This window comes from Dufourea novaeangliae, unplaced genomic scaffold (genome assembly GCF_001272555.1).
Source record: "Dufourea novaeangliae isolate 0120121106 unplaced genomic scaffold, ASM127255v1 scaffold248, whole genome shotgun sequence".
NCBI classification, from domain to species: Eukaryota; Metazoa; Arthropoda; class Insecta; order Hymenoptera; family Halictidae; genus Dufourea; species Dufourea novaeangliae.
The window spans coordinates 3,238,099-3,263,768 of NW_015374156.1; the positions used below are offsets into that span (position 1 = coordinate 3,238,099).

A 25,670-nucleotide genomic window follows, 5' to 3' on the forward strand; every position below is an offset into this window, starting at 1 on the left:
AGGATCACCGGGAGAGCATGAAGTTCACGGGAGTGTGTTTGTTGTTTTCGATTTTATAGCAGTGTTACGGTGAACCGTGAACATCACACGGAAATATAATAGATAACGACGTACAAGACGTATGGTCGGAGTCAGGTGAACCGTGGATTTTCTACGGAGGACAGAACGGAATACTGTTAGCGTTCCCCACCGTTCCTGTCGCGGCAGGATGCATGAGGGTCTCATGGCTACCGGATTGGTAAAGTGGTGGCGGGCAAGGTTCCTCGCTGGCTACAGACCCTTTTCTGGTAAGCTTCTTAATGCCTCTGACTCTTTCTCTTTTTCTCCTTCTCCTTCCCCCTTTCCTCGACTCCTCCCTTTTTTCTTCCTTTATATGTACATGTATATTTTTTTTTTGTCATACACACAAACGCGGCATCGATGTCGCGTCGAAATCACGGTGCACGATAGATCGAGTTATTCCGTATACGGATTGTGCGGTCAATCCGGTTATAGGCGTGATATTTTGCCGAAGCTACGAACCGCGCCGTGCCGCCGCGTTCTTCGGTGATGCTGCTGCTGCAGCATGACAGAAGTGGATCCCACGTGGTGTTACGTCACACTTGCATTTTTCTTACTGGTCGATCGATCGACTCCCAAATATCATTGTTTTTATCGTGTAAAAATGTAAACAATGACTAGAATGTCACTCACCTTCGTTTCAGTTATCAGATGCTGTTTATATTTTAATACTTTGACATTTTTAACGCCTTTAACCGCTGTTAACGTACGACTGTGTTTATAACTAGGGGTCAATGACAGGATGATCCTACATGACTTTAACAATTAAACTTGGTAGATGATAAAAGCATTTTATTTTATTTTTTAATCACAAGTAATTTTGATATAAATATTTTGAAATAGATTTTATTTATTTCTATGTTCTTTACATGGATAGCTTCAGATTTTTATTATTGGCTACTACTTTTAGGCTAAAGTGCTTCCTGGAATTTCCCGTCACGAAAGAGTTGAATACACGATCTGACATTACCGTCTAGTCTCTAGTAAACCGGTCGTAGGTGAAATTGAACATTTCTTTTTTAACTTTGTAAACATAGGGGTATACCATATACAAGTTATTACGAAAAATGTAATTCTTTTGATTGAAAGGAGAAACTTTTTAGAGATAGATAAGTATTTATTCGGTCGATAATTGTTTAGTAAAATAAGAAGTTTTTAGAAAGACTATTTTTCAATCGTCGAAAGACGAATCGGAGCGTCGCTGACGTGTAATTTTTAACGCGTCTGGACCTATTTCGAAGGAGAAAACATGGTGCTGCGTCAAAGACTAAGAGGAGGAGTAAAAATAAAACGCACTTCTAGTCAGCTGTGATCCAGTATTTCAAAAATTTTAATTCAGTTCATTTTTAGAGTCTAGTCCACTGTGTTCTGGGTTGTGCAACGTTCACAAAAATTTTAGGGAACGAAATATATTTGTAAAAATACACTTTTCAAAACAGAGTCAATTAGAATGAGTATCGGAAGGACTAATTTCATGCAGTATAAAATAACAATATATATCTCTCTGAAATAGGATATAAAACAGTATATTTTGCATAGTATTACTACAATATTATTTCATACATGGAAAAGGTGTAATAATAACACTACATTATGTGACAAGTTATCTCCTCTATCACGAAATTCTATTAAAGTCCCCCGAAATTCTCTAAATTATTCCACTTTGCACGCTGACACGTATTCGTCTGTAAGCATTAATAGTCCGACAATAACATTTCTTAACGACGAGTAGCATCGAACGACCTCCGAGAAACAGTTACAAAAAATTTATAAAATAACCAAAAAGTATGACGTATCTTCTAAATATAAACGGACGAAGAATGAAAAAAAAAAATGAACCGTAGTGGGGGCCGCCTTTCAGTCAAAACATTCCGCCGCCACCGCCGCCAACAACATTACCCGTCGAATTATTCAGCGATCCTCGCCGTCTAGCGTGGATACCCGCTTAAATCCCGGCCGATCTCTGGCTCTTACGCTTTTCACGGGTGCTTTCTCATGCGTCCTCTCCCCCAGTCGGCCGGGGCAAATTTTCATACCCGGGGAAAGCTGTTGCGCCGCGGCAAATGATAAAAGTTACGAGCGAGCAAACAGAAAGGGGGGTGATTTACAAAGGAGAGAGCGCCGTTTGTCCCGCTCCCCCCTTTCCCTTTTCATTCAAAGGGCGCAAAAGCGGCACCGGTGTGTACACACGATATACACGTTATATACAGGGTGATTCATAAATGCATGCCAATACTTCAGGAGGTAAAAGTCTACAGAGAAACTGATATAATGTGAACATATGTCCTATATACAAATGGGACTTCCCGTAAATAAATTTACATTACTATTATTAATATTATTATTATTATTGTTATGACAAAAGATATTATGGATAACGTTACAAAATTCATGAAACTATGATATTCTATTCTAAATATACCGTAGCTTTCGAGTTCTGGATGATTAAAGAAAACGTTCGAAGTGCCCACCTCGTGCCTTAACATACACTACTGCACGCCCATTGAGTTGCACACTCGCTCGAAAATACCAGGTATTATTCGAATAGTCTCAAATCCATTTGATGTCCTTTCTTGCAGATCGTCTGCACATTATTCACTTGCGCCGAATGTACAATAGTTTTTAAATGGTCCCAAAAGTATAAAGCCGGGAATCCTTCAGAAAACTAAGCTATAAGCTATGCTATGCTGTATGTATACGCATACATGTGTATGTATGCTGTGGCAGTGGTTCCGTATACATGCATTAAAAAAAATATTTTTAAACATAGCATAGTTTAGCTTGTCAGTAAATCCTCGGCTTAAGTCTAATTTTTTTACTTATATTGAATGTACATTTGCCTCTTGAAGTATTGACATGCATTTATGAATCACCCTGTATATATACACAAGAGAATACGGTGTTCTTTCTCTCTCTCCCCGTTGCATTCGTGGACAATTCGAGAGGGTGGAGAGTTTAATTATCGAGACCTTGCGAGTTCGTTACATACATTAGTCCGGTGGTTAGATAAAAGGCGGTCCGCTCTTGAACGTTGCCCTGTTCCTTCGGGTATCAAGCAAAGAAACGCGGCTGGCTCTCTCGCGTCCTCCACCCGTTTCCTCTCCTCTCCTTTGTTCTCTCTTTTTATTTCCTCTTTCGCCCACAGCACGCGTGCACGAGCGCGCGCGAATACATATACGGAACTGTACCGTTCGTAAGTGTGTTTATGGTTGCTGCAAAAGATCTCTGACCCTTTCGAAGACACATTAGATAAGAGCTTACTTTTATTAGAAACGGTTGGTACATATTCTACGGGACATCATATTTGCTAGTTGTACTTTATATTCTCTAAACAATATGTACGATCAGTTTCTTTAGGGGGTTACATACCTTTGAGCTGTTAATGAAAATTAAAAAATTTTTGTGTATCTGCAGGAATTATTGTTTACTTTTGGTCGGGGGTTTTTCGTTAATATCTAGTTAACAAAGCCTCTGATAATATTCTTGCTAAGGAAAAAGTTATTTAAAATCATTTCAGCAACCCCTCATTTCCGGAAGTCGAAGTTATTTTGGGACACCGTGTATAGAATAATTAACGTTTACACAACCAAAAATACAAATTTCAAGTTCTCATTCGACCATCCTTGTGCACAACTCGGTGGACTTCTGCTTTTAACGGTTGCCCTCGCCAAAGAATTACGGGCGTAATTATCACACGGCAGGTATCATTATACGCGGATGTGCGTCCGTTTCTTCATGCAGATACGATTATCCAGCTTTTTCTCTTCTTTTCATCCTACCCTCCCCTCTCCTTCACCTTCCTTTTTAACTCCTCCGCTCGGAATAATTGAAATTAGCGGCCGGCTTCGTTTATTACGCGTTCCTGTATCGCTAATTATCGTTACTCCGCGGTCCCTTTGATGCTGGCCTTTTTTTCAGCTACATATTTTACCGGAATCGTCGCGCGCGCGCGGGCTTTAATGATGTATCGCGGGAATTAAGATAAACCGAAGCGTTCCGATTCGAAGACCGCAGCCGCGGCAGAAGGCAGAAGAGCAGAGCGCTCGCCTCATGGAAACGGGAGTGCGGAAGGTCGCCGCGGGCGGTCGAAACGTTTGATGCGTTGGAAACGCCGTACTCTCGGGGTGGAACTCGTTTTATCGAATCGGAGGCCAACGTGTTCGGTTATGTTGGTCGAGGAATATGCACGTTTGATTGTTCGCGGTTATTCCGAGTGGACTGAAGAAATTGTAATAATGTCAGGTTGCTACAAAAGTTTTTACCCTTCGCGATAATACATTTTGGATGGATATTTAATTTTGTGAAAAGACATTGCATTCAGCACTATTGGCCCCTTTCGTTCCCTCTGTTGGGCTCTCTAAATTACGAAGTAAAATGTTAGTATCGTGTATTTTGTTGTATCTGTGAGTATAGACATATGTAACAGTTTCTTCTAGTTTTTTATATAGATGGCATGGCACAAATTTGAATGTGCATTGAAAAGTTTATTGGGAAAATAAGACATTATTGGTGCTTCGTCACTTTTATTTGGTGGAATTCAAGTGTTGAGCATTTGTTACAAATAGAATAGAAACTTACAAAACTCTAATTTCTTTCAAATACTTCAAGGGGGTTTATTGATCAAAGGTAAGAAAAGTTGGGTTTTATTATGTATAACAACATTATTGGTTTGTTTAAATGGTTCAGTGGTGAACAGGTCAATATATTTGCAGAATACAAAACATTGATCGCTAGCGAGAGTTCATAGACTGATGTCGTATATGGGCGTTGGTTCCGAGGGGTGGTTAATACATGAAGATTGAAGGAAACCGGAAGAGTGACTAACAGGGGGAGTGTCAGAGCCGTTCCATGCCGATTGCAATACAATTAGGGAACAGATAAGCACATACTCATGAAAAATAACAATTCGTTCACAGATACGTACCTATACGAAAAAGAATATAAAACTTATAAAAACAGTGTCCAAAATTAAAAAGAAAAAAATCACACGTATTTGACCAAAAACCTTATATGATTGAACTAAAAGCCGGCTACGACATATTCGTAACCGCGTTCACAATTTCTTTTTACTCAAGTTCAAGTCTCACTCCAACGAATCTCCCCTTTCATGGAGCATATGTAGAGGAATAATCACGGACAAATGCATTATTCTTTCCCCCCTGGCTGGGCACGAAACGAATTCGGATCCGTCCGATTTCATATAACAGGGCAGGGCACCTATTTCAGTTCCAGGAATTGACCCCACATCAATTATCAGATCGAGCTCAGCCGTGCGTGAACATAGAGTAAAAGGGGAGCGAGAGAATGTGGGCCGGGTGCATAAGCTAGACGGAGCGACAGGCACGGGGATTCGTCGGATGGCTACCACGGTACTTCAAAGCGTGCCGCGCGTCGCGCTGGCGTGTTAACCTCTAATCCGACATAAATAATTTACTTATTTTTCACCGTTCTCGGGAAATTTTTCTCACCGAATCAGTCCGAGGGTTCTGATAAACGTGGTAGGGTGATTGAGGAAAAAAGGGTGAAATAATTCAAGGGTGTATTGTACCCATTAAGGATAGCCAAACACTGTCCCGTCCAACATACACATATACACTGCCGTTCCACGAGTGTATTAAGGATGCATCGGAGGTACAATCTGATACAAAAGTGCATGAAATTTGAAATAGAGTGTGTCCCAATTACGGAGACTTTTAACCAGTTTACGAAATCACATATTTTAAAAAATACTGCTACATCTGAAAAATTTGATTTTTTTAAAATTAAATCTGTAATGTATTCAATTAAATGATAACAAATGTTGTAGTCTCATCCGGCCGAGTTCTGATTGGTCGGGGTTTTTCGTTAATGCTTCGTTAACAAAGCCTCGGATAACATATTTGCTAACGAAAAAGTTGTTTCAAATCATCCCAGGAACCTCTAATTTCTGGGAGTCGAAACTATTTTTTGACACCCTGTATATTACACACATTAATATATTACATAATTTAACTTGGCATATAGTTAACGCTGGTAGTTCTAGTGTTAAGGACACCTGGTGTGTACGAAAATATTATGGTATGTTTCGTAGTAATTACATATTTTGGGCCATTCTTATTCACAGAACTTCAATATCCCATAAATATTTATTTCATACCTACAGCACTTTACTTCATATTTGATAAGTGTCGAAATATTTGTAAATGGGATTGTAGGTCCGTAAATCAATCTTGATTTACTTCTTTCCTAGATACTTTTCATTTTTCTTTTCTTTTTTCCTGTTATACAAGGTATTCCACATTTTTCCATCCATTTGAATAACAAAGATTGGTCATGTTTGTAGAAAGGAATCCCAAACACGTTAAAACATTCCCGGTTTACGTCAAATTGTTTCACAGGTGTGTCCTGTAATCTGAATTGTAAATCGAATGCCAAAATGAAATGCAAATATACTCCTGCAGAATTAATTTCCTGTCCCATACTGATTGGACATTTTTTGCTTATTCCAATGAGTGCTATGCATCCAAAAATTCTTTCACCTTTTCTTCAGACCACTCTATATGCATCGTACTTGGAATATTTTAACTGCTTCTAGCAGTAGAATAAAGTGCCTTAAAGGGAATAATTCGATTGAAAGTTATCGGCGTTTTCTTGCTCGGTAAGACTTTCAAACGATCTCCAAGTGTTCTTCAAATGGTCTTGACTATGGAAAGCTATATTACAATACACTTTGTCTTACGCCTAAAAGCAACTGAAGGTATTGTGGGTGCCACAGATATACGACTGTTCTGTATAACAACGCTTAGAGACGTATGAAAAATAATATATGTACAAATGTACGTCTGACTTTGATGCACGGTTGAAAAGGGTTGAGAATTTTCAACGATTCACAGCGAACCGACGAAAGTGGGACACCTTTGTGCCCAGACCACGCCGGTGAAGGGTGAACGCTACGAAACATTTTGAGACATTTCATTTTATCGTGTCTCACGTGGGTGTTCTTTTGTGCGCGCACGGTTGCGTAAAGGCTCCTTTTCAAACGTTTCATTTCGTAGGAACGCTTTTACACACCGTCTCTCTAGGTAACGGTAAACCCGGTGTAATGCAGACACATTAAAGAATACATTACGCTTCCTCCGCGGCGCGTATGTACAATCCGTTTGAAATAAACGCTGGGAGATGCATATGTTCTCCCGTCCTTTTTCGGTGTGCACTTTCCGTTAATTCGTTCGGTCGCCGCGGCGTGAATAATTTCGGACAACTCGTAGACCGAATGCCATTAACGATAATTGCGCTTTTATCCGCGGATTCCAGGCAGTAATCATGAAACGGAACGTTTTGTCCGTGATTTATCCGTTTAAATGCGACTGCGTCCATCAGTTTCTGGGATGTCAATTGTTTGTTTTTTTTTTTTACTAAAAAAAGAAAAAATGCACGAGTCGAAAATTCGCTTCGTCAAGTACTCGATTTTAGTTTTAAGAATATCACTACAAAGTTTGATCCAAATTGGTACAGTACTTTTTAAAAATATTTTTGGTACCGTTTTTGATAACTGCATTTCGAGTAAAACGCTTTTAAATGGCAGCCGTTTTCTTCAGTTGATAGATATGTAGCTCAATTTTTCAGAAATTACTAAGGAAATAACATATAATAAAATGTATATGTTGAATATTTAATAAACAATAATTCTGCATATACAAACAAATTTTTTATTTTTCCCCCTTATTTAACAGCTCAAAGGTATGTAACCCCTTAAATTTTACTTGTGTATACGCATGCCTTCAAGTACATACTGTCGCGGGCACTTCATCGGCATTGTACCAAGAAGCAAGGGGGAGCTCACTACTACCGCCACGGATGGAGCCAGCAACTTGTGTCCCTTATCTCGTCGTAACCTTCGTGCGTCTAAAACAGTACTTGAATACACGCGTATCCCGGCCGATGTTCGAACTCAATTTCCTCGAAGGCGAAGGTCTCGGTGAAACAGTTTTATTCTACATCTTTTCTGTCGCTAAAGAAGGAAAGATTTAATAGACTTTTTTTTTTACCATCTTCACAGGCATTCCTCGATGTGACTGTTAAGATTTTTTTGGTCATACGGATGTTCTGTACCAATTTGACTCGATTGAATACGCATAAACAAGCTTGATAACAAACGATCGTAACAATCGAGAACATTCGAAAACGTTCGCGAACGATATGATATGCACGAGTCAGGCGTGTCTTCGCCTAAAAGAAGTTAACCAATTCAGGGACGAATTTATTAAGACCAGAAGATATATTTCTTTTTACTTTTCGGGTGTATTTAATTAAAATATGTTTATAAATATTAACAACAATCAGTTAGTAGAACACCTTGTTTTGTTGAGCAGTTTCCTATTCACTATTTAATTACAATTTTGGAATGATGCTTGAATGAAAGGAAAACTAAACGTACACACATACGATTCAGTATGAAGAACTTAACCTCCGAAGCATTCGTGAACGTTGGTTATTACGGTGGGTTCACCGATGAATATAAATTTACAAAATATAGGTATGTAAATGCAATAAAATCTGCAAGTTTATAAATATAATTAGTGGAGTAATGATTCGCAAGTTTATAAATATAATTAGTGGAGTAATGATTTGCAAGTTTGTAAATATAATTAGTAGAATAATAATTCGAATAATATACGTAGTTGTGTTCTTAATAACGGACCACGATCTTATAGAGTCAAAACCTAGATAATGTGGAAACTTTGTATCGCCCTATAGTGAACGATTCAGATTTTCCGTTGTTCCGTCAACAGGAATCAAGCTCCGATTTATGTCCAATTTGGTTATTAAGATGGAAATGGATTTGATACCAGCAATTCCTCGTGTTTGTTTCAGATCGTTGAAAGTAACAACCCCTTTAAAATAGTCCGAAAATACTTTCCGCTCTCCATGACTTAAGTACCGGGCAGCACTCAGAAACTGACTATAAATACAGCCTTTACCGAGGCAGATGTTACTTTGATACCTTTGAAATTCTGACTTTTGTTTACGAGGGCTGGTGACGCCCAACCCATAGGCACCCGGGATTTAATTCCCTTTGATGAGAAATTCAGGCTAGAAACGTTACTATTGGAAGACATTCCGAGCTCGGAATAAGTACTAAAACTGTAACGTCTATTTTTACTGTTATGTTTGTGCAAAGCCTCGGGGTTCTATTTTTTTTTTTTGTACTTTATGCGTTACGAGCGGAGCAAAAAGTGTTCTTCCTTAATTTGCATAAAGATAGAATTGAATTTTCTTCTTCAGTTTCGTAAGAAATAATTAGTTGCTTCTAACCGTATAGGATGTAAACATATAATGTTGACCATTTTTTACTATGAAAAGTTGCTTACTACGTTTGCAATAATTATTTATTAGTTTAAAGGTTATATTCTGTTTTAAGTATACAGGGTTATTTAAATAAGGATCAACTAATTTACGAACATATTGTAGATTTCTTAAAATAATTAGTAAATGTCCTGTCAACATGGGTATCTAAAAATATAACTATATTAAAATTGTTTTCATATGACAACACTAACCAGTTATGGGTTGAACGTCAAGCATCATTGAAACGCTGTGTACACATTCCACTTCGCTCACAGCCAGGTGTAAAAAATCATTCACTATGCAGCGTGTAAAGTTAAACGTGTAGTCAAGTTTTTCTGAAACTGAACGAGGTGTTGAAGTTTCTTTCTTTTTTTTTTGGAGATTGTTTATTACCAAGAGACACGTAAACTTGTTAAATTAGTTTTTTTTTTGCATTTTAGTCGTCAAGATCATATCGTAATTTTTTTTACTGATACGTTTACCAATACCAACGTTTGGAAACCATTTTCGAACGAATAGGCAGTAATTGAAAGTTTTGGGAATCGTGGTTTCCCACGACTATGGGAAATTGGTTTCTTTCCAATAGAAAACTATTATGGAAAAGATGTCACTGTACATTGTTGTAATTTAATTGAAAGGCGATCTTTCAATTATTGAAACTGACGGGGTATGAATTGTTTGGTTACAGTCGTTGGTAATACGGAAGGCAGCGACTCGGAAGAACTTCTTGGCGGTGTCACGGCACCCTGTAGCGGTTCACCACCGGAATCCAAGCCAATTCTGTTAGAAACAGAAGCGCCGCAGGTCGCGGTTGACGCTTCGACTAGCCCTACGCCGGCAACCGGAAATGACGAACAGCCGAGTGCCAGCACAACAAAGCAACTTAGTTTCGAGGTATATATCCATTGAATCCTGTGGAAATAAACTAGTCACTTATGTTTGCTAATAGATCATTAATTTACATAACGATTACAACATCAAACAGACCAAGTATTTAACGTTAACCCTCGTGTATCGTTCAAGTACCATAATAAATAATGTTAAACCTAAAACTCGAACCGCGGGTCTTTTGCTATCCGGGCCATTCACGATTCTTCTTTCAATTTGTATAACCGAAACAAAAATTTAAATTTCATTCTTGCCTCGTATGTACTGTTAAATAATAATAGAATGGTAGGGATAAATGAGTCCATAAAATAATTTGACATGTATCCAATGCACTATATCTACACTGCGTGGCATAACTATAAAACCATCCTAAAATGTTCAATCTTTATGTATCGTGGTTAAATTGAAAATAGGCCACTTTTTTCCAGAGAATATAGTCTTTTCTTTCCTGGAGAAACATTATTTCACAACACGGTTTTAGACATGGGCATTTCTTGGTTCGTTTTCATTTTAACTATAATACACGGGGTGTCTCAGCTAACTTGACCACCTCGAATAATGACTGGACGATACACTTAATGAAAATTTTGAAGCCTGGAACTTAAATGGCATCAAGGGGCACATCTTATAAGGTACGTGCTTTTTGTGTGGGTGGAGGCATTCCAGAGATTTCAAGGTCACCTTCATTTATTTAACAGAATGACCTGTTTTTTGTACCAGAGATCGATAGAGTATCAAATTTCAAGTAAAAATTAACGAGTCAATTTAACGAGATATTTATAAAATAATCACTGTATTGAAGTTCAGGGGCATCAGTTCAGATTTTGTAAATATCCCGTTAACTATTCGGTTTAGGCCGTATGAAGGTCAACAAATTTTTACTCAGAATTTGATATCGATCCGCGATACGAAAAATAGGTCATTCCGTTAAAAAACATCACGGTGACCTTGAAATTTCTGAAATGCCTCCACCCATAAGAAAAGCACAAAGCACTTCACGCCTCAAAATTTTCATAAAGTGTACCGTTCAGTCAGTATTCGAGGTGATCAAGTTAATTGAGAGACACCCTGTACAAGAATTGAAAAGTTTCGGGTGGTTCTACATTTATGCCACCGCAGTGTATGTTAGAAATGCGCGTAGAGACGTATGTCGCTTTTCACGTCCCCTATATGTTAAACTACATACAAGCACCGACACAATAAACGGAGTTCGTTACTTTTATCCTCTTATTTATCCCAGTTCACCCTCTCTCAGGAATTCGAATGCGACGTGTCGGTGGCGGAGGGCGACAGAAGACGCCAGGAATTCTCGTTCACTCTGTACGACTTCGACGGCCACGGGAAGATAACAAAGGACGACATTGCCGGCCTGGTGACCACCATTTACGATACCCTGGGCGCTTCCATCCAGGTACCGCCGTGCGGCAGCAAGACGATTAAGGTGAAGCTGACTGTGTCCCCGGATCAGAGAGCTGCCAGCCAACAGACACGGGCGACGACGACCGGCGGCTGTCCAAACGCTTCTCAGCCGGCTGCCGCTGCCAGCTTTTCCGGAAATTCGTCCTGCTGCCACTTGAAGCACGCGTCCTGCAACAATGCGGCGACCCACACAGCCGCCGTGCACGGTTTACGCAGAGTTCCTAGAAGGAGGAGAGCGCCACGACACCGTTGCCAGGTAAGATTGATGCTCCTTTCAGGCAAAGTTTCGAGTTTCGTTTTTATGGGTCTCTATCCCCTCCCTCCGTGCCATCCCCCCCCCCTCTCACTAGCACTCATTCTCGCTCTCGGTCCTGCCACGCTCGTAACTCGACAATTCTAGAAGCTACAGTTGGATTTATCGACTTTCAAGTCGGAAGATTTATCGTCCGAAGGGAAGAAACTTTATTCGATTTTAATTAATATCGGTTCGCCACGGGGATGCCTATTAGAATGTTCCGTTGCTAATTTGACCGGAGGGAACCCTCATTGGTCGTTTCTCAGGATCATCTATATTTGAAAAGCTTCTCTCTAGTCGCGCTAGTGCTTTGTTTGGAAATTGAATGTTCCGCGAATGATTTTGTTTAGTTCGTAGATTATTGAGATATATATTAGATTATGTCATTTGGTTTTCGTAGGAGTCTGTCTAAACGGACGAAACACCCCTTGTTTAATTTATTGATTATTCGATCAGTTACATGGTAGCGATCTATCGCGTTAAGTATTCTGTAGAATAATTGAATAGTTGATTGGTTGACGGTGCTGACCGGATAGAATTGTACGGTGTTTTTCTCCTGTTTTATTTAAGACTGCACAAAAGGACGTGGATACTCATAGCGAAGACGACGGCGAAAACGCGCGAACGAATCGAATAAAACAGGAGGAATTACGCCGAAGGGTGGGGCCCCTGCCTCATTTACCGTCACCCTATTCGAACAGCTCCGAGGGCGATATCAGCGATGACAGCGATGTTTCCCCTGCAGTTTCCCCCTTGACGCCTCTCCTCACGACTAATCAGCGAAAACGCAGCGGTGCTCTACAAAGGCAACAGCTCTTGGAAATTATTCAGGCGAACATGGAAAAGAATAATCTCAGTTTTCATACGTCAAGGTAAGCTGTTTGCGTTTTAAAGAAAAAAGCAAAAAAAAAAGAATTGTCTCTGTTCCATTTAAACTAAAAAAATGAATGTACATACATTAATGGGCCAGCCCAAAAGTTCGTGAACATTCTTACTGCTGGCTGTATTTCAGCCTAACCCGAAGATTACGTAACTTTTAAAGCCGTTAGTAACCAAGGCCAGTCACTCCAGCATTCAATGTCAACTACTTTTCTATTCTCTTAATGTGACAAACGAAAGTAATAGAAATTATATAGTCTGTTTACAAATCCGGAAGGATCGAACCTCTATTTACAAGTGCAGACTTCTCGAATAAAGAACTAACGTAAACCTGTGTGTCTCGACCCAGGAAACGACATCAGAACGAACAATCGCGCATTCCATCTCAAACTCCACACGTGGAACCGTCGTCTACCCACTACAACAATCAAGACTGTCGTTCACCGCCGGAATCTCGGCCAGCGACGATGGCGTACGTCAAGACTGCACGGGAAAAGCCTCAGGGTTTCGCGTCTTTTTCCAAGGTGCCCGCGAAGTCACGGGGAAATCTTCGAAAGGCACGACCGCAATACGGTGTTCAAAGGAACAACACGGGGGCACAACCGCCGCGAGCGTACGTGCAACCGCAGGTTATGTCTCCCCGTACCGTGATCAGCCCGAACGTTTATACGGAGCAACAAACGACGGGAAACGCGAATCGTAATACCGGTAACCCGTTACCGAACAGTCAGCAGCATCCGATCAATCAGGCCCCGACCAATAATCATAACGTTCCGCGTAGCGAGACGCAGTTCAGTAAGTCCCAGCAATGCGGCAAGTCGAGTAAAAAGCATCAGCTGAAACACGCGACCAGGGAGCAAGACCAGGCCAGAGCTATGGTTCAGGTCGTGCGTTGGTTGGAACGGGAATTCTCGCAGAACGCGGCTGCGAACTCCGGTCGAAAACACGTTCACGAACACATTCATCATCATTATCATCATTACCACACCGAGGCTCTTGTTTGATTCGTTTTTTCGCGCGGGAATTTCAAAACTAACGTTGATTCTTAATTGAAGGGCGGTAAAATGATAGTGTACGCGCATCGGTTTAAGTTCTAAAATTTGGAGATATCGCACTCCGCCTTCCTTGTATTAGGCAGTTTATGTTCTTCCAAAATGTTTAAACGAATGAGCAAGTTCTGCCGGACAGTTACAAAGCCAAGCAACTTTCTTTAATTGTAACTGTACACCACATACTTCTGAGATGTAAAACAATCGACTTAACATCATAAATTTATTTATTGCCAATTTTTTGTACTGCCAGAAGCCTGAACTGTGAATTTATAAATGTGTGTCTGGCAGAAGAAAGGACCAGATCACGGTTCCTCCCATATACAAGATTTTTTTAGCTTATACATATAACCAGTTAAGGGTCAAAAGAATTATGAGTATCCAAACATCTATTAAGTGAGTTCAACTTGAATGTTTTGTTGAGCTACCTTTTGATATACTTTGTTAAGTGATGATTTTTTACACTCCTTTGTTGGAATGCAGTCAGTTCCTGGCGAAATAATGTTTTAATTCCGAATACGAATACTGGTTGACTAAATATGTTGTAAAATATCTTATTAAGCATCTGACGTTCAGTTTTGTAGAGTTTAAATGACTTCTTACTTTTACATTGGTTAGATGAAAGAAGTTCTGAAAGAAGTTGTGACACATAATGTTTAAAAGATCCTATGAATGCATAATTTGAGAATCACTGCCACATTTCGTTCTTCCAAAAAATACGACGTCTTTAAGCTCGGTTCGTAAGTAATTAGTCAATGACGAATTAAAATGTAAGCTTTTGGTTTTTGTACTAAACGTAAGAACGAACGAGTAATCATTTTGGAAAGTCATTGATCATACCTAAACGAGTAATATATCGAGAAGTTTTATTCTTGAGAGTATGTAAACATGTTCATCTTATTCTATAGGACTTGTTAATTATTTAATATATATTATAGGCTGATCCATTTTATGTTCTCTTTTGGATTTCCAAAGTAGATGAAAGTATGACCAGGTGTTTTCATCTGTGTGTAATAGTATAAAAAAGATCTAAGACGATACCAATGATCTATTAATATACGGAAGAGCTTACTACCGTGTTTGTTATTTAAAAACTTACAATTTGTACTGTAACTTGATATTTGTATTCCTACAGATACAACGACGATTCGTTTTGTATATATACATTAACAAAATAATGAATTCAATTTGTACGGCTGATAACTATACATAAAATATCTCAATTCTCTTTACAACTGTAATCAGGAACGAATTTTTATTTATATTTTTAGTACAAAGTACAGAGATCCGTTAATGTCACAGAAAATTTTGTTAACTCTATTTCGAACAATATACATGTAGATTGTTACTACACGATCATTCATCGTTCTATCTATAAGAAATACTGACATTTTTTACAAGACAGTATTAGCCCGTAACAATAATGTAATCGTTATGTTATATGGCTGCCTGGGATATCGATATTCGAATCGAATTTGACTACTCTGTATATGTATGTAAAATGTACATTCGTGAAAACTACAGATATCTCTTAGACTCGTGACGTTCAACGGCACAAGAGCTAAGGGACCGTATACTTACGTAAGTGATAAAGTGCTTTTGTAACTCGAGCTTCCATGCTGAACGTTTGAACAAATTTAGGCAGAGGTGTGTGCCTGCCGACTTTTTTCGTGGACGCTAAGCGTTCGAAAATACCTCGATGGAGTTTCCTTTGATCATTTTCTTTAGAACATTTTTGCCTCTTAATTGACATGTGGCGTAAGTCTTAAAATATTGAAAAATCAATTTACTACAATATGAATAAATAGGTACTTCATATAATTTGGTACTGTTTCAGATAATACGTATAAATTTATTCTCTTATTCATAAAAGAAATAAATATTTGTTTTTAGGATTCTGAAAAATTCTGAAAAATTTGGCATTAATATATTTATGGAAAAAAATTTACTTCCAATTATCAAATGAGAGGCTAACTTGTAACCTGACTAGCAAGTGTGTTCATTTCAAATAATTGTGAAACATGACACGTATAAATTTTTAGTCAAGAATTTAAAAACGTTTGCTTGTTATGGAGATCTTGGTACAGATTCGTATGGAAATGTTTTTTTCGATATATGCAAATTTTTTATTGGCAAATTACATGGAATTATATTAAAATTGAATTGAACTTGATTATGTTATAAGATACAGTAATGAGATAACCAAAAAATGTGATGAAGTATATAATACTATTAAAAATATTACATTAATAACATTGAAATCGTACCAAGACTTCTGTAGTGACTCAATCTTCCTTACTTGGATATTCAATGTTGCTGTTTTTACGAGAAAACATCAATTTAAAGTTATTCTCTTAAAAATTGTAACATAAATCGATGGTGCTCTCATATTCCAACGAATACAATAGTTTATCCTGTAATGACTAATAACCCTTTCGTTGTATTTATTTATTTCTCGACAATACAAGAAAGTATTAAGCTAATGTACTTGTAAGGACACAATTATGAAATTCGTATTCGTCGCGAACTTCGATGAAACGGGAATGGAGCAAATAATCGTAAAGTAGAATTATTACTGTTCTTATTGTACTATTTTACATTGTAGGAGGAAACGAATTTAATTTAGACTGTAGGGTTTAGAGAAAATTTGAATCCTCCTTACGGTACTGTATTGCTCATAATTATTTGAACATTGATTGCTATTCTTAAGGTATATTTTCACATGACAGTAGAAGTCATGGCTTTTGTTGTCGTGACACTGTATGTCAATGTAACTCAATCAATATCACCAACAACGCGACATCTAAATTTCACGACGACAAAAGTCATAACTGTATAAGTCACGATTTAATGTCATGTGAAAACATACCTTCACTTCAATTTCTTAATTATGTACAATAATTAAACATATTTGAATATGGTTATTATAAATTCAAGTAATTTATTATTAATAAGAATTCTTTGTATTTCTCTGTGATGAGTTCTGTAACAGTTAAACACAGAAGTATAGTCCCCCTATTATTCACAGCATACAGTTTTTTGAATAATTATGAGTAGTATTGTACGCGAAATCCTGGTGTACAAATAATGGTCGAAGTTAAATTTTTGAGAATTGACGAAGGAAGTATTGTGTATACGTACCTTTTTAGACCTGACTTTCAGCGCAGATAGAATGTTGTAAGATGTAAAAAAGGGATGGACTTGTTAAGAGTGCCTTGTCATATCTCTGTTACTGTACAATTAACTATTGCATTTTGTTTATGTGACACTTTCTTGAATTCCATTGTATCATTCATTATCAATGCAGTTACAATAATGTCTCTTTAGCGGTATGTTAGTGAACTATGTACCCTCTGTATTATTTGGAAATGCATGATGCCTAGGTCTAAATAACGGAAAGTGTTATGGATATTTTTCTATCGAGGACTCGACGAGAAGAGTATAATTATAATATTTATTAATTACAACAGATATTACTAACAATACGATTAGAGATGACGACAGTTTCTACTTGTACATTTGGTCTTGGATGGTGGCACTATCCAGAGACATGTAATTTTATATTGATCTTTGTAATCATTGTAGATATTTTGTGTAATGTATTTTTTATTGATATTTATTAAAACACATTTTGATACTACATTATTTGGAATTCACTTTGAATTCCTTTTCAATCAAGTAGTTCATGAAACAGACCAATAAAGTCTTGAGAATTATTTTCTCTTACCATTTTTAACCCTTTAAGAACTTTATTAATGTTGTATCAGTATTTTATTGAAAATTTATTTGAGTCACCGACTATTTCTTTTTAATGTAATAAGCAATATTCATTATATTTTGGCTAGAAGGATATGTATAATGAAACATACAGATAAACCTTACAAACTACGATTATATACATTTTCCACACCTATGTGAAGTTAGCCGGCTAACTTTAACTTTTTAACTTTTCATTATACCTAATCGATTGGTGGTCGTTTGGTGGTCATTGGTGGCCTAATCAGAAGATTTGATGGTTACGCGTTCTTTTATAATTAAGTGATTAAAATTTGACCATGAAGTTAGCCGAAAATTGTTTTTTTGGCTGGTTCAGTTTTATAAATGCTCAATCGATGCGTAATCGTTTGGTGGTCATTGGTGGCCTAATTATAACATTCGGTGGCACTTAGTTTCTATAAAAAACGAAAAAAATGATGTCATCTGGCGGTTACAGGATACAGGTGTACCAACGCACGTTTATAGTCGCTAAAACAGATATATCTGGATAGATTGTTTTTTTCGGAGGAATCAATCGATGTAGAAAGGTGTGCTAATGATTGGTGGCCTAATTACATTTGGTGATACATAGTTTCTACAAAAAACGAAAAAAACGATGGACATGGTCATCTGGCAGTCTCAGGAAATAGGTGTACCAACGCACGTTTAAAGTCGATAAAACAGATATTTCTGGATCGATGGATTCCTCCGAAAAGACAATCGAACCAGAAATATCTGTGTTATCGACTGCAAACGTGCGTTCGTACACCTGTATCCTGTATCCGCCAGATGACTACATCGTTTCTTCGTTTTTTATGGAAACTAAGCACCACCAAATGTTAAAAAACTGAATCCGGTGAAAAAAAAATTTTTTGGCTAACTTCACGGTCAAATTTTGATCACTTAATTACAAAAGAACGCGTGACCACCAAATGTTCTAATTAGGCCACCAATGACCACCAATCGACCACCAATCAATTGGGTATAATGAAACGTTAAAAAGTCATAATTGCCCGGCTAATTTCGCAGAGGTGCTTGTATTGGCTTATATGACCCCCACCATAGAAGTTTCCGGGCCTATGTATATGTACCACCAGAGTTGGGCGAAGTTGGTCAGAATGTAATGAATGTAATCTACTTACAAAATCTAAATTGCAATGTAATTGCGGGGAAATTACAATTACTTATATTGTAATTGTGATTTGGATTTTGTAATTAGATTCCATTTTTCCCAACTCAGTATACGATGATCGTATACGTATCGTGATCACAACAATCACAACTAAATACCCCAAATGTCATTCAAAATGGTTCAGGAAAATAGGACTGATTACTGACGTACTGACATGTTCAGTTCGTAACGACTATCTTATGTCAACGATTTTCTTTTGATCGCAGCCATTGTAATTTAGCATCAGCGGAAATTGTATTATTTGTTGGCTAAAAGAATAAGTACATACATACTTGTATGGACACTCCGTGATCAGCTTGGATCACTTCTTCCTCGAAGATGACTTCAGAGAACTTGAGATACTATCCAATTTTTAGTTTATTAGAACCAGAGTTTATGTCAAAGATTCATATGGTTTTTGTATATGGTATTGTTATTTTGTACTTTACGACAGTATATGAAGTATTAAGAAACATTTCTTTGTTAAATTTACTTAAACAGGTAGCTCAGAAAAATGCGGTTTAATTGTAACAAAGGATGGAATACTATATGCCTTAGGAAATAATAAACTTGGTGGTCTTGGAATCGGTGATAGTCAGGGTACTCTTTACCCAACAATAGTTGAAGTATTATCTGGAAAGGATATTAAAACTTTTGCATATGGCAGTGGTGGACATGTTTTAGCACTTACAAGTAAAGGAGAGGTATATATTACCATAATATTTAACACTAGAAATTCGAACGATAAACATATCCATTTCAATGATCGATAAATATGACAAACCTTTAATACTATTTAAATTTATAAATTAATTAATTTCTTCATTTTCATACTGCATTGAAAGTTGTGAAAGATCTGAGAAAATGCATTGTTGTAACATTTTAATCGTCCTTATAAGAATGCACTAACCAATCATTTTGACTGCATTGAGAGTTTTGATGTTAACAAGAATATGTCATATCATTCAAGTTATATCATACCATTTATCAAGATATTTTATTTACTAGGTATATTCATGGGGGTGCAATACATATAGACAGTTGGGACACCAGACTACTGATAGAACTTATCATGTACCAACTTCTGTGCATATGAATCTTAATGAAGACCTTATTGTAGACATAGCCTGTGGAACTAATCACACTTTGGCATTAACAGCTAATGGGAAGGTCTGTGTGAAGGAAAGCAGAATCATGCAAATGAAGTAGTTTAATTTCAAATGCTAAACAGATTCTTTACATTTAGGTATACGCATGGGGCAAAAAGTATGACGAAGAAACAAATTCCAATTCATCAATCACGAATGTAGTCAGAGGTGGGGAGGCACGTGGGTTTGGCTTTGGCTCTAGCTTTCCAAGAAATAATCAGACTTTCATCCACCCTCCACTCGGAGGAAGAAGTAGCACTAACCCCTTACTGATTGAAACCCCAGCTACACCCACGAATTCATCAGTAACTCTAATACATTGCATATTAACAGAAAAATTTGTGTGTATTAGTTGTGGAGATAAATTCAGCGTAGCAGTGAAAGACAATGGAGAGGTTTATAGTTGGGGTGATAATAGCTGTGGTCAATTAGGACTTGGAAATACTAGTCAGATTAAAGAACATCCATCTAAAGTCACAGCACTTGCTGAAGTTCTAATAAGTATTAGACATTTCTTCATGTTTTGCAAATATATACATTATTATGTTGACTATATTAATACTGGCTATTTTGAATTACAGAAAAAGTAGTTTGTGGTTATGGGCATTGTTTAGCATTAAGCGATGAAGGTAACCTTTATGTTTGGGGTGCAAACAATTATGGACAACTAGGTCTTGACACAAACTTAAATGTCTACATTCCAGTAAAGGTAAAATTTCATGCTATGAATGTTTTGATGCATTTAGACAAGTAAGAATTTGTTTAGTTGAAAGTACCGGAAATGAGAAGAGTATTGGATATAGCAGCTTTTCATTACGGAAATATAAGTGTAGCTATGGGAGACGGTAATCTAATATTTATGTGGGGTCACTGTCTGGGACTAAGTATCAAAGTTCCAACCATTACACGATTAAAGTCCATCTACGACGCTCAACTTCATAGTGAAGGACCAAGTTATCTGAATGACTGTGTAAAACAAGCATTTGATGATCCAGTATGTATTTGTGTTTAGTGGTGTATTTACTTATTGGACATTATCGATTGCACTTACGTGTTGTATTATGTATTGTAGTCCACTAGTGACCTCACTATTCAAGTACAGGGGAAACCAATTCATGTACACAAATTCATTTTGAAGATCCGTTGCGAATACTTTAAAACGATGCTTCAGGAGCCCTGGGAAGAAAATAAACAGTGGTAAATATTATTTTATAGTGCATGCTGTACTATTTGTTGATGTAATTGTTTATTTCAGTGTTATAAAACATGAACTGTTTTCATACGATACATACAGAGCTTTCTTGAAGTATTTATATACCGACGACTTCGATCTGCCTCTAGAAAACACATTAGGTATATAATACTTAGGGTTTTCTCACTGGGATACCACGTTTTATATGTATATTATGTTTTTATCCGCAGAACTCTTAAAGTTAGCAGACGCTTACAACCTTGATCAGTTAAAGAGTCATTGCACACAGGTAATAATAGGAAATATTACCGTGGAGAATGTGCTTTCTCTGTACACCAAAGCTATCGCGTTCGAGTTTACGGTATGCGATATTTTGTATTATTAGTCTTCTTTTGCATACTTTAAGTTAGTTACGCTACTGTATGTTTCCAGAACTTAAAGGAGTGTTGCTTCAATTTCGCTGTGAAACACATGATTGCAGTAATACATTCACTGGGTTTTGTTGAATTAGATGCATCCATAATGAAAGATTTTGTAATTAAGGCTATTGAAGCGGGTGCATTTAAGACGTAACTCGCGATGCTTATTGTACGATTATATTGTGGCGCATTTATATTTTTATAATTCTCAGTAAATGTATGTTATGTTACATACATTTTTGTATACTATGTAATAACATCAGATTGAATTAATTAAAAATTAAAAATTACTCGGCAACCCGGGTATCCATGAGATATCAAAATGTACGAGATAGTCGAAAATCTTGATTCGAAAGTCGATCATTTTTCAACCATTTTCGATCAATATCGGCAATAAACGGAATAAACTGAAGAAATTTAATGTATGTATTTAATATTTTTTTCTATACATTATTCGTAGAGTCAAGCTCGTGGGCATACATTCACACACATGGGGTCTCTTACGTATGCTCCGGGGGTTCTATGACCCCACTTTCTCACACACGGGGTTCTACGTATCTCCGGGGGTTATATGACCCCATTTTCTCACACACACGGGGTTTCTTGCGCATGCTCCAGGAGTTCCATGACTCCACTTACCAAGCTACTACACAGTTCATCGGGACCATTTCGGGATCACCGCCACCACGGGAGTTTGCGGATCTGTATATACGACCGTGCATACAAAAAACTAATTACTTTTAATATGCTATTACGAACACGTATATCTACGTATTGTCCCATAAATTTAAACAAACAATATACGAAAATCTATTATTTTTCATTTTGCATTATTATTTTAAATAACCAAATATTTGGCAAATAAATCATTTAGAAATAATTTATTTCTGAAATAAGATTTTGGAATTTATTTGCATACATCCTTATTTTCAAATAAACTTATCTGTTATTTTATTTGGCATAAATATTGGCTCTTTTTATTTGTAGTTTTCAATTCAAATCAAAAGTACCCAAGCCTGTTTTATATAGTGAGAAGACCTTTTTTTAATACGTTAACAACGAACGGACAGGGGAGAGTCCGTTTGCCACATGCGATAGCGATCTCTTCGATTTATTTATTATTAATTATCATTCACTTTTGAGAAAACAAGACTAACAATAACAATTAATTCGTCACCAGTTATAAACATCTGTGCATGACAAAATGATCACGTAGTTCGTTTAAAAAAAAATCATAACGTAGAGGACAGCAGAAAATCCCTGAATTTTTACGCTATCGGTATTTCAGAACATGATACACGAAGTCCCATAAGATGATAGGTCTATCCAGGTCTATCCTATACCTAGTCGGTGCTACTACACAGGTCGATACTCATCATTCGATACGAGTATTTTTGTTCGATACCTACTTGGTATCGCAACCGCGGGTATCGATACCAAAAGTACTCGGTATCGAAACAAAAGTATCGAGTACTGTACTCGTATTTACTTGTATCGATTCATCCCTAGTGAATCATACGTGATAATACGAACGAAGCATATAAAGCTCCATTCGTGTTAATACAAATACCCAAGAATTCGTATTTTATCGGTAACGTCGGATGTGATACTAAAATGGTACTAGTGCCTTAGAAAATTAGACCACGAAAATACATAAGATGTTACATAGATCTAACATTACATATACCTCGTTTGTGCTGAGAGGTTGGTCCAGGTTGGTCAAATATTTTTATTGGCGGCGGAGTTTTATAAATAACGATTACAATATAAATATAATTACTTAAAACGCGTTGGTCGCGATTCATTAGTATAAATTCGTATCTATGTTGATATAAATAAACCAATCAGGTATAATCCAAATCGTGACGTCATCATGACCCAAAATTTGAATCCTTAATTTTACTGTATTACTTTTGAAGTAATTTAAGTAATAGTTTAATTCTTCTAGAATTTTAAAGTGTAACTTGAAATCTAAATCGGCCATGATATGACGTTTATTTACATCAGCGCGAACTAGACGAAAGTATGTCCGTAAAATGAACATACCCACTTATTTTATATCATGAGAGAAATGAACTTTAGACCATTGTCGACAATTGGTCGCGCCACGTATAAGAAAGGTTGATCAGCACCCGAATATATAGACATTTCGCGATAAATATTTTGCTAAGGAGTTCATTATAATTTTTAATTGTTACGATATATCGATCTGTTTCTTAATTAAAAATGGCGCGTGCACTTGTAGGTGTAAAGAGAGTTATCGATTATGCAGTGAAGGTATATTTTTAATAAAATAATAAATACTGTCTAATACTCTATGTTAACATTGTTGATATATTTTGACCGCTTAATTTTATTTCGAATATTTCAATACGTGTTAAAAATATTTATGCAATTATTGAATAATTAAATGTACGTTTTATCAAATTCTATGGATTATAATAATATTAAATATTTGTTACGGAATATAATGTTAGATTCGATAGTTTTACTTTATTTTATATTTTTCTTTCAATTTTAGATTCGTGTTAAGTCTGATAAAACAGGTGTTATAACAGATGGAGTAAAACATTCAATGAATCCTTTTGATGAAATTGCAATTGAAGAAGCTGTTCGAATGAAAGAAAAGAAGTTAGTGCAAGAAATAATTGCAGTTTCATGTGGACCAGCACAGTCTACAGACACATTAAGGACTGCGCTTGCAATGGGTGCTGATAAAGGGATTCATGTTGAGGTATCTGGATCAGAATATGAAACTTTACAACCCATTCATGTTTCTAAAATTTTAGCCAAGTTAGCTCAAGATGAAAAAGCTGATTTAGTTATTGTTGGTAAACAAGCTATAGATGATGATTGCAATCAGACTGCACAAATGATTGGAGGACTTTTAGATTGGCCAACGGGAACGTTTTGCAGCAAGGTATGTTGTTTGAATTCCAATTTGAAATAATGCTACATAACATTAACTTTCACGAACAGTCTATTTACTTTAACTAACTTTCTGTTTTCATATTAGATTGAAAATAATAATGGTGAGCTAACTGTTACTCGCGAAGTTGATGGAGGTTTGGAGGTCATAAAAATGAAAACACCAGCAGTTTTAAGTGCTGATCTTCGTCTTAATGAACCAAGATATGCAACATTACCAAATATTATGAAGGCTAAGAAAAAACCAATTAAAAAGATGACACCAAAGGATTTAGGCATTGATACTACTGCCAAAATTGATATTTTGTCAGTTGAGGAGCCACCAGTCAGAGAAGCTGGTGTTATTTTACCTGATGTCGATAGTTTAATTGTGAAACTAAAGGAAGGGGGACATGTTTAATTGTATGTTATGCTTAAAATGCAGCAACAGAGTTATCTTACTGTCTTTATACTCATTATATTTTTTATTAAAGTTTACTGTTTATAGAACAGTTTTTCATACATCATAAGATGTTGTACGTTATATCTGAATAAATTTCTATTACATAAAATAAAGCAGTAGGTCCTTTTATGATATAACTGATATTAATAATAAAATATTATAACATTTTATATATGATTCTTTGGCAAATAACAACACTCTGTCTAATACATTGATTTTGTACTTCTATATTTTCGCGCAGTATTCACGCTTACTTTTCTGAGTGCTTAGAATATATGTAAACAAATACTTTTTCATATTAGTAACCTTTATGAATGTCCATGTAAGTAGATTTTTAACCGTTTTTAGCAACCATATTGTTAATAGATCTTAAATCTGATTAAATACTTATAAGTACAAAGGATATATCAGATTTAATGTCATGTTTGATCTATGTGTAATAATATATTAAATATTGACATGATAGTTCAAATATTTTGAATTTGTACATCGTAATTTATTTTAAGGTATAGTCGGAAAAAATATTAAAAAGTATGTAGTTCATGCTACATTCTCAAAATTGTAAAATCCATAATATTCTCTTTCATCACAAGTTAGGTATATCATGTATATAGTGTTTCACTAAAAGTTTCTAGGCATTAAATACAAAACCTATGCCAAAATACTTTTCTATTCACTATTATAATAAAATATGCAA

General features: G+C 36.5%; 3 protein-coding genes across 3 annotated transcripts; all 3 read left to right on the plus strand.

Annotated features, from left to right (window-relative positions):
• Positions 1–208: 208 nt before the first annotated feature.
• On the plus strand, positions 209–14,212 carry LOC107191941. The gene is made up of 5 exons (XM_015581093.1): positions 209–287; positions 10,076–10,281; positions 11,531–11,950; positions 12,560–12,861; positions 13,218–14,212. The coding sequence occupies exons 1-5, from the start codon at positions 209–211 to the stop codon at positions 13,870–13,872; spliced, it is 1,662 nt and encodes a 553-aa protein (XP_015436579.1). The 3' UTR covers positions 13,873–14,212.
• Positions 14,213–19,183: 4,971 nt separating this feature from the next.
• On the plus strand, positions 19,184–21,851 carry LOC107191946 (RCC1 and BTB domain-containing protein 1-like). Its single transcript, XM_015581097.1, has 10 exons — positions 19,184–19,271; positions 19,346–19,548; positions 19,853–20,014; positions 20,091–20,493; positions 20,574–20,701; positions 20,759–20,986; positions 21,065–21,189; positions 21,248–21,345; positions 21,415–21,545; positions 21,617–21,851. The coding sequence occupies exons 1-10, from the start codon at positions 19,184–19,186 to the stop codon at positions 21,755–21,757; spliced, it is 1,707 nt and encodes a 568-aa protein (XP_015436583.1). The 3' UTR covers positions 21,758–21,851.
• A 1,903-nt stretch (positions 21,852–23,754) lies between these two features.
• On the plus strand, positions 23,755–25,003 carry LOC107191962 (electron transfer flavoprotein subunit beta). The gene is made up of 3 exons (XM_015581116.1): positions 23,755–23,880; positions 24,125–24,523; positions 24,620–25,003. Exons 1-3 carry the CDS (start codon positions 23,830–23,832, stop codon positions 24,929–24,931), a joined length of 762 nt encoding a protein of 253 aa, XP_015436602.1. The 5' UTR covers positions 23,755–23,829; the 3' UTR covers positions 24,932–25,003.
• The last annotated feature ends 667 nt before the right edge of the window (positions 25,004–25,670 follow it).

Bases quoted from the DNA above. Each gene is read 5' to 3' on its own strand.
- LOC107191941 (XM_015581093.1), top strand. From the start codon at position 209: ATGCATGAGGGTCTCATGGCTACCGGATTGGTAAAGTGGTGGCGGGCA. The intron at 10,282-11,530 runs GTATATATCCAT...ACCCTCTCTCAG, and splicing joins CAAAGCAACTTAGTTTCGAG to GAATTCGAATGCGACGTGTC. The intron at 11,951-12,559 runs GTAAGATTGATG...GTTTTATTTAAG, and splicing joins CGCCACGACACCGTTGCCAG to ACTGCACAAAAGGACGTGGA.
- LOC107191946 (XM_015581097.1), top strand. From the start codon at position 19,184: ATGACTTCAGAGAACTTGAGATACTATCCAATTTTTAGTTTATTAGAA. The intron at 20,702-20,758 runs GTAAAATTTCAT...GAATTTGTTTAG, and splicing joins ATGTCTACATTCCAGTAAAG to TTGAAAGTACCGGAAATGAG. The intron at 21,190-21,247 runs GTAAATATTATT...TGTTTATTTCAG, and splicing joins TGGGAAGAAAATAAACAGTG to TGTTATAAAACATGAACTGT.
- LOC107191962 (XM_015581116.1), top strand. From the start codon at position 23,830: ATGGCGCGTGCACTTGTAGGTGTAAAGAGAGTTATCGATTATGCAGTG. The intron at 23,881-24,124 runs GTATATTTTTAA...TTTCAATTTTAG, and splicing joins TTATCGATTATGCAGTGAAG to ATTCGTGTTAAGTCTGATAA. The intron at 24,524-24,619 runs GTATGTTGTTTG...TTTTCATATTAG, and splicing joins CGGGAACGTTTTGCAGCAAG to ATTGAAAATAATAATGGTGA.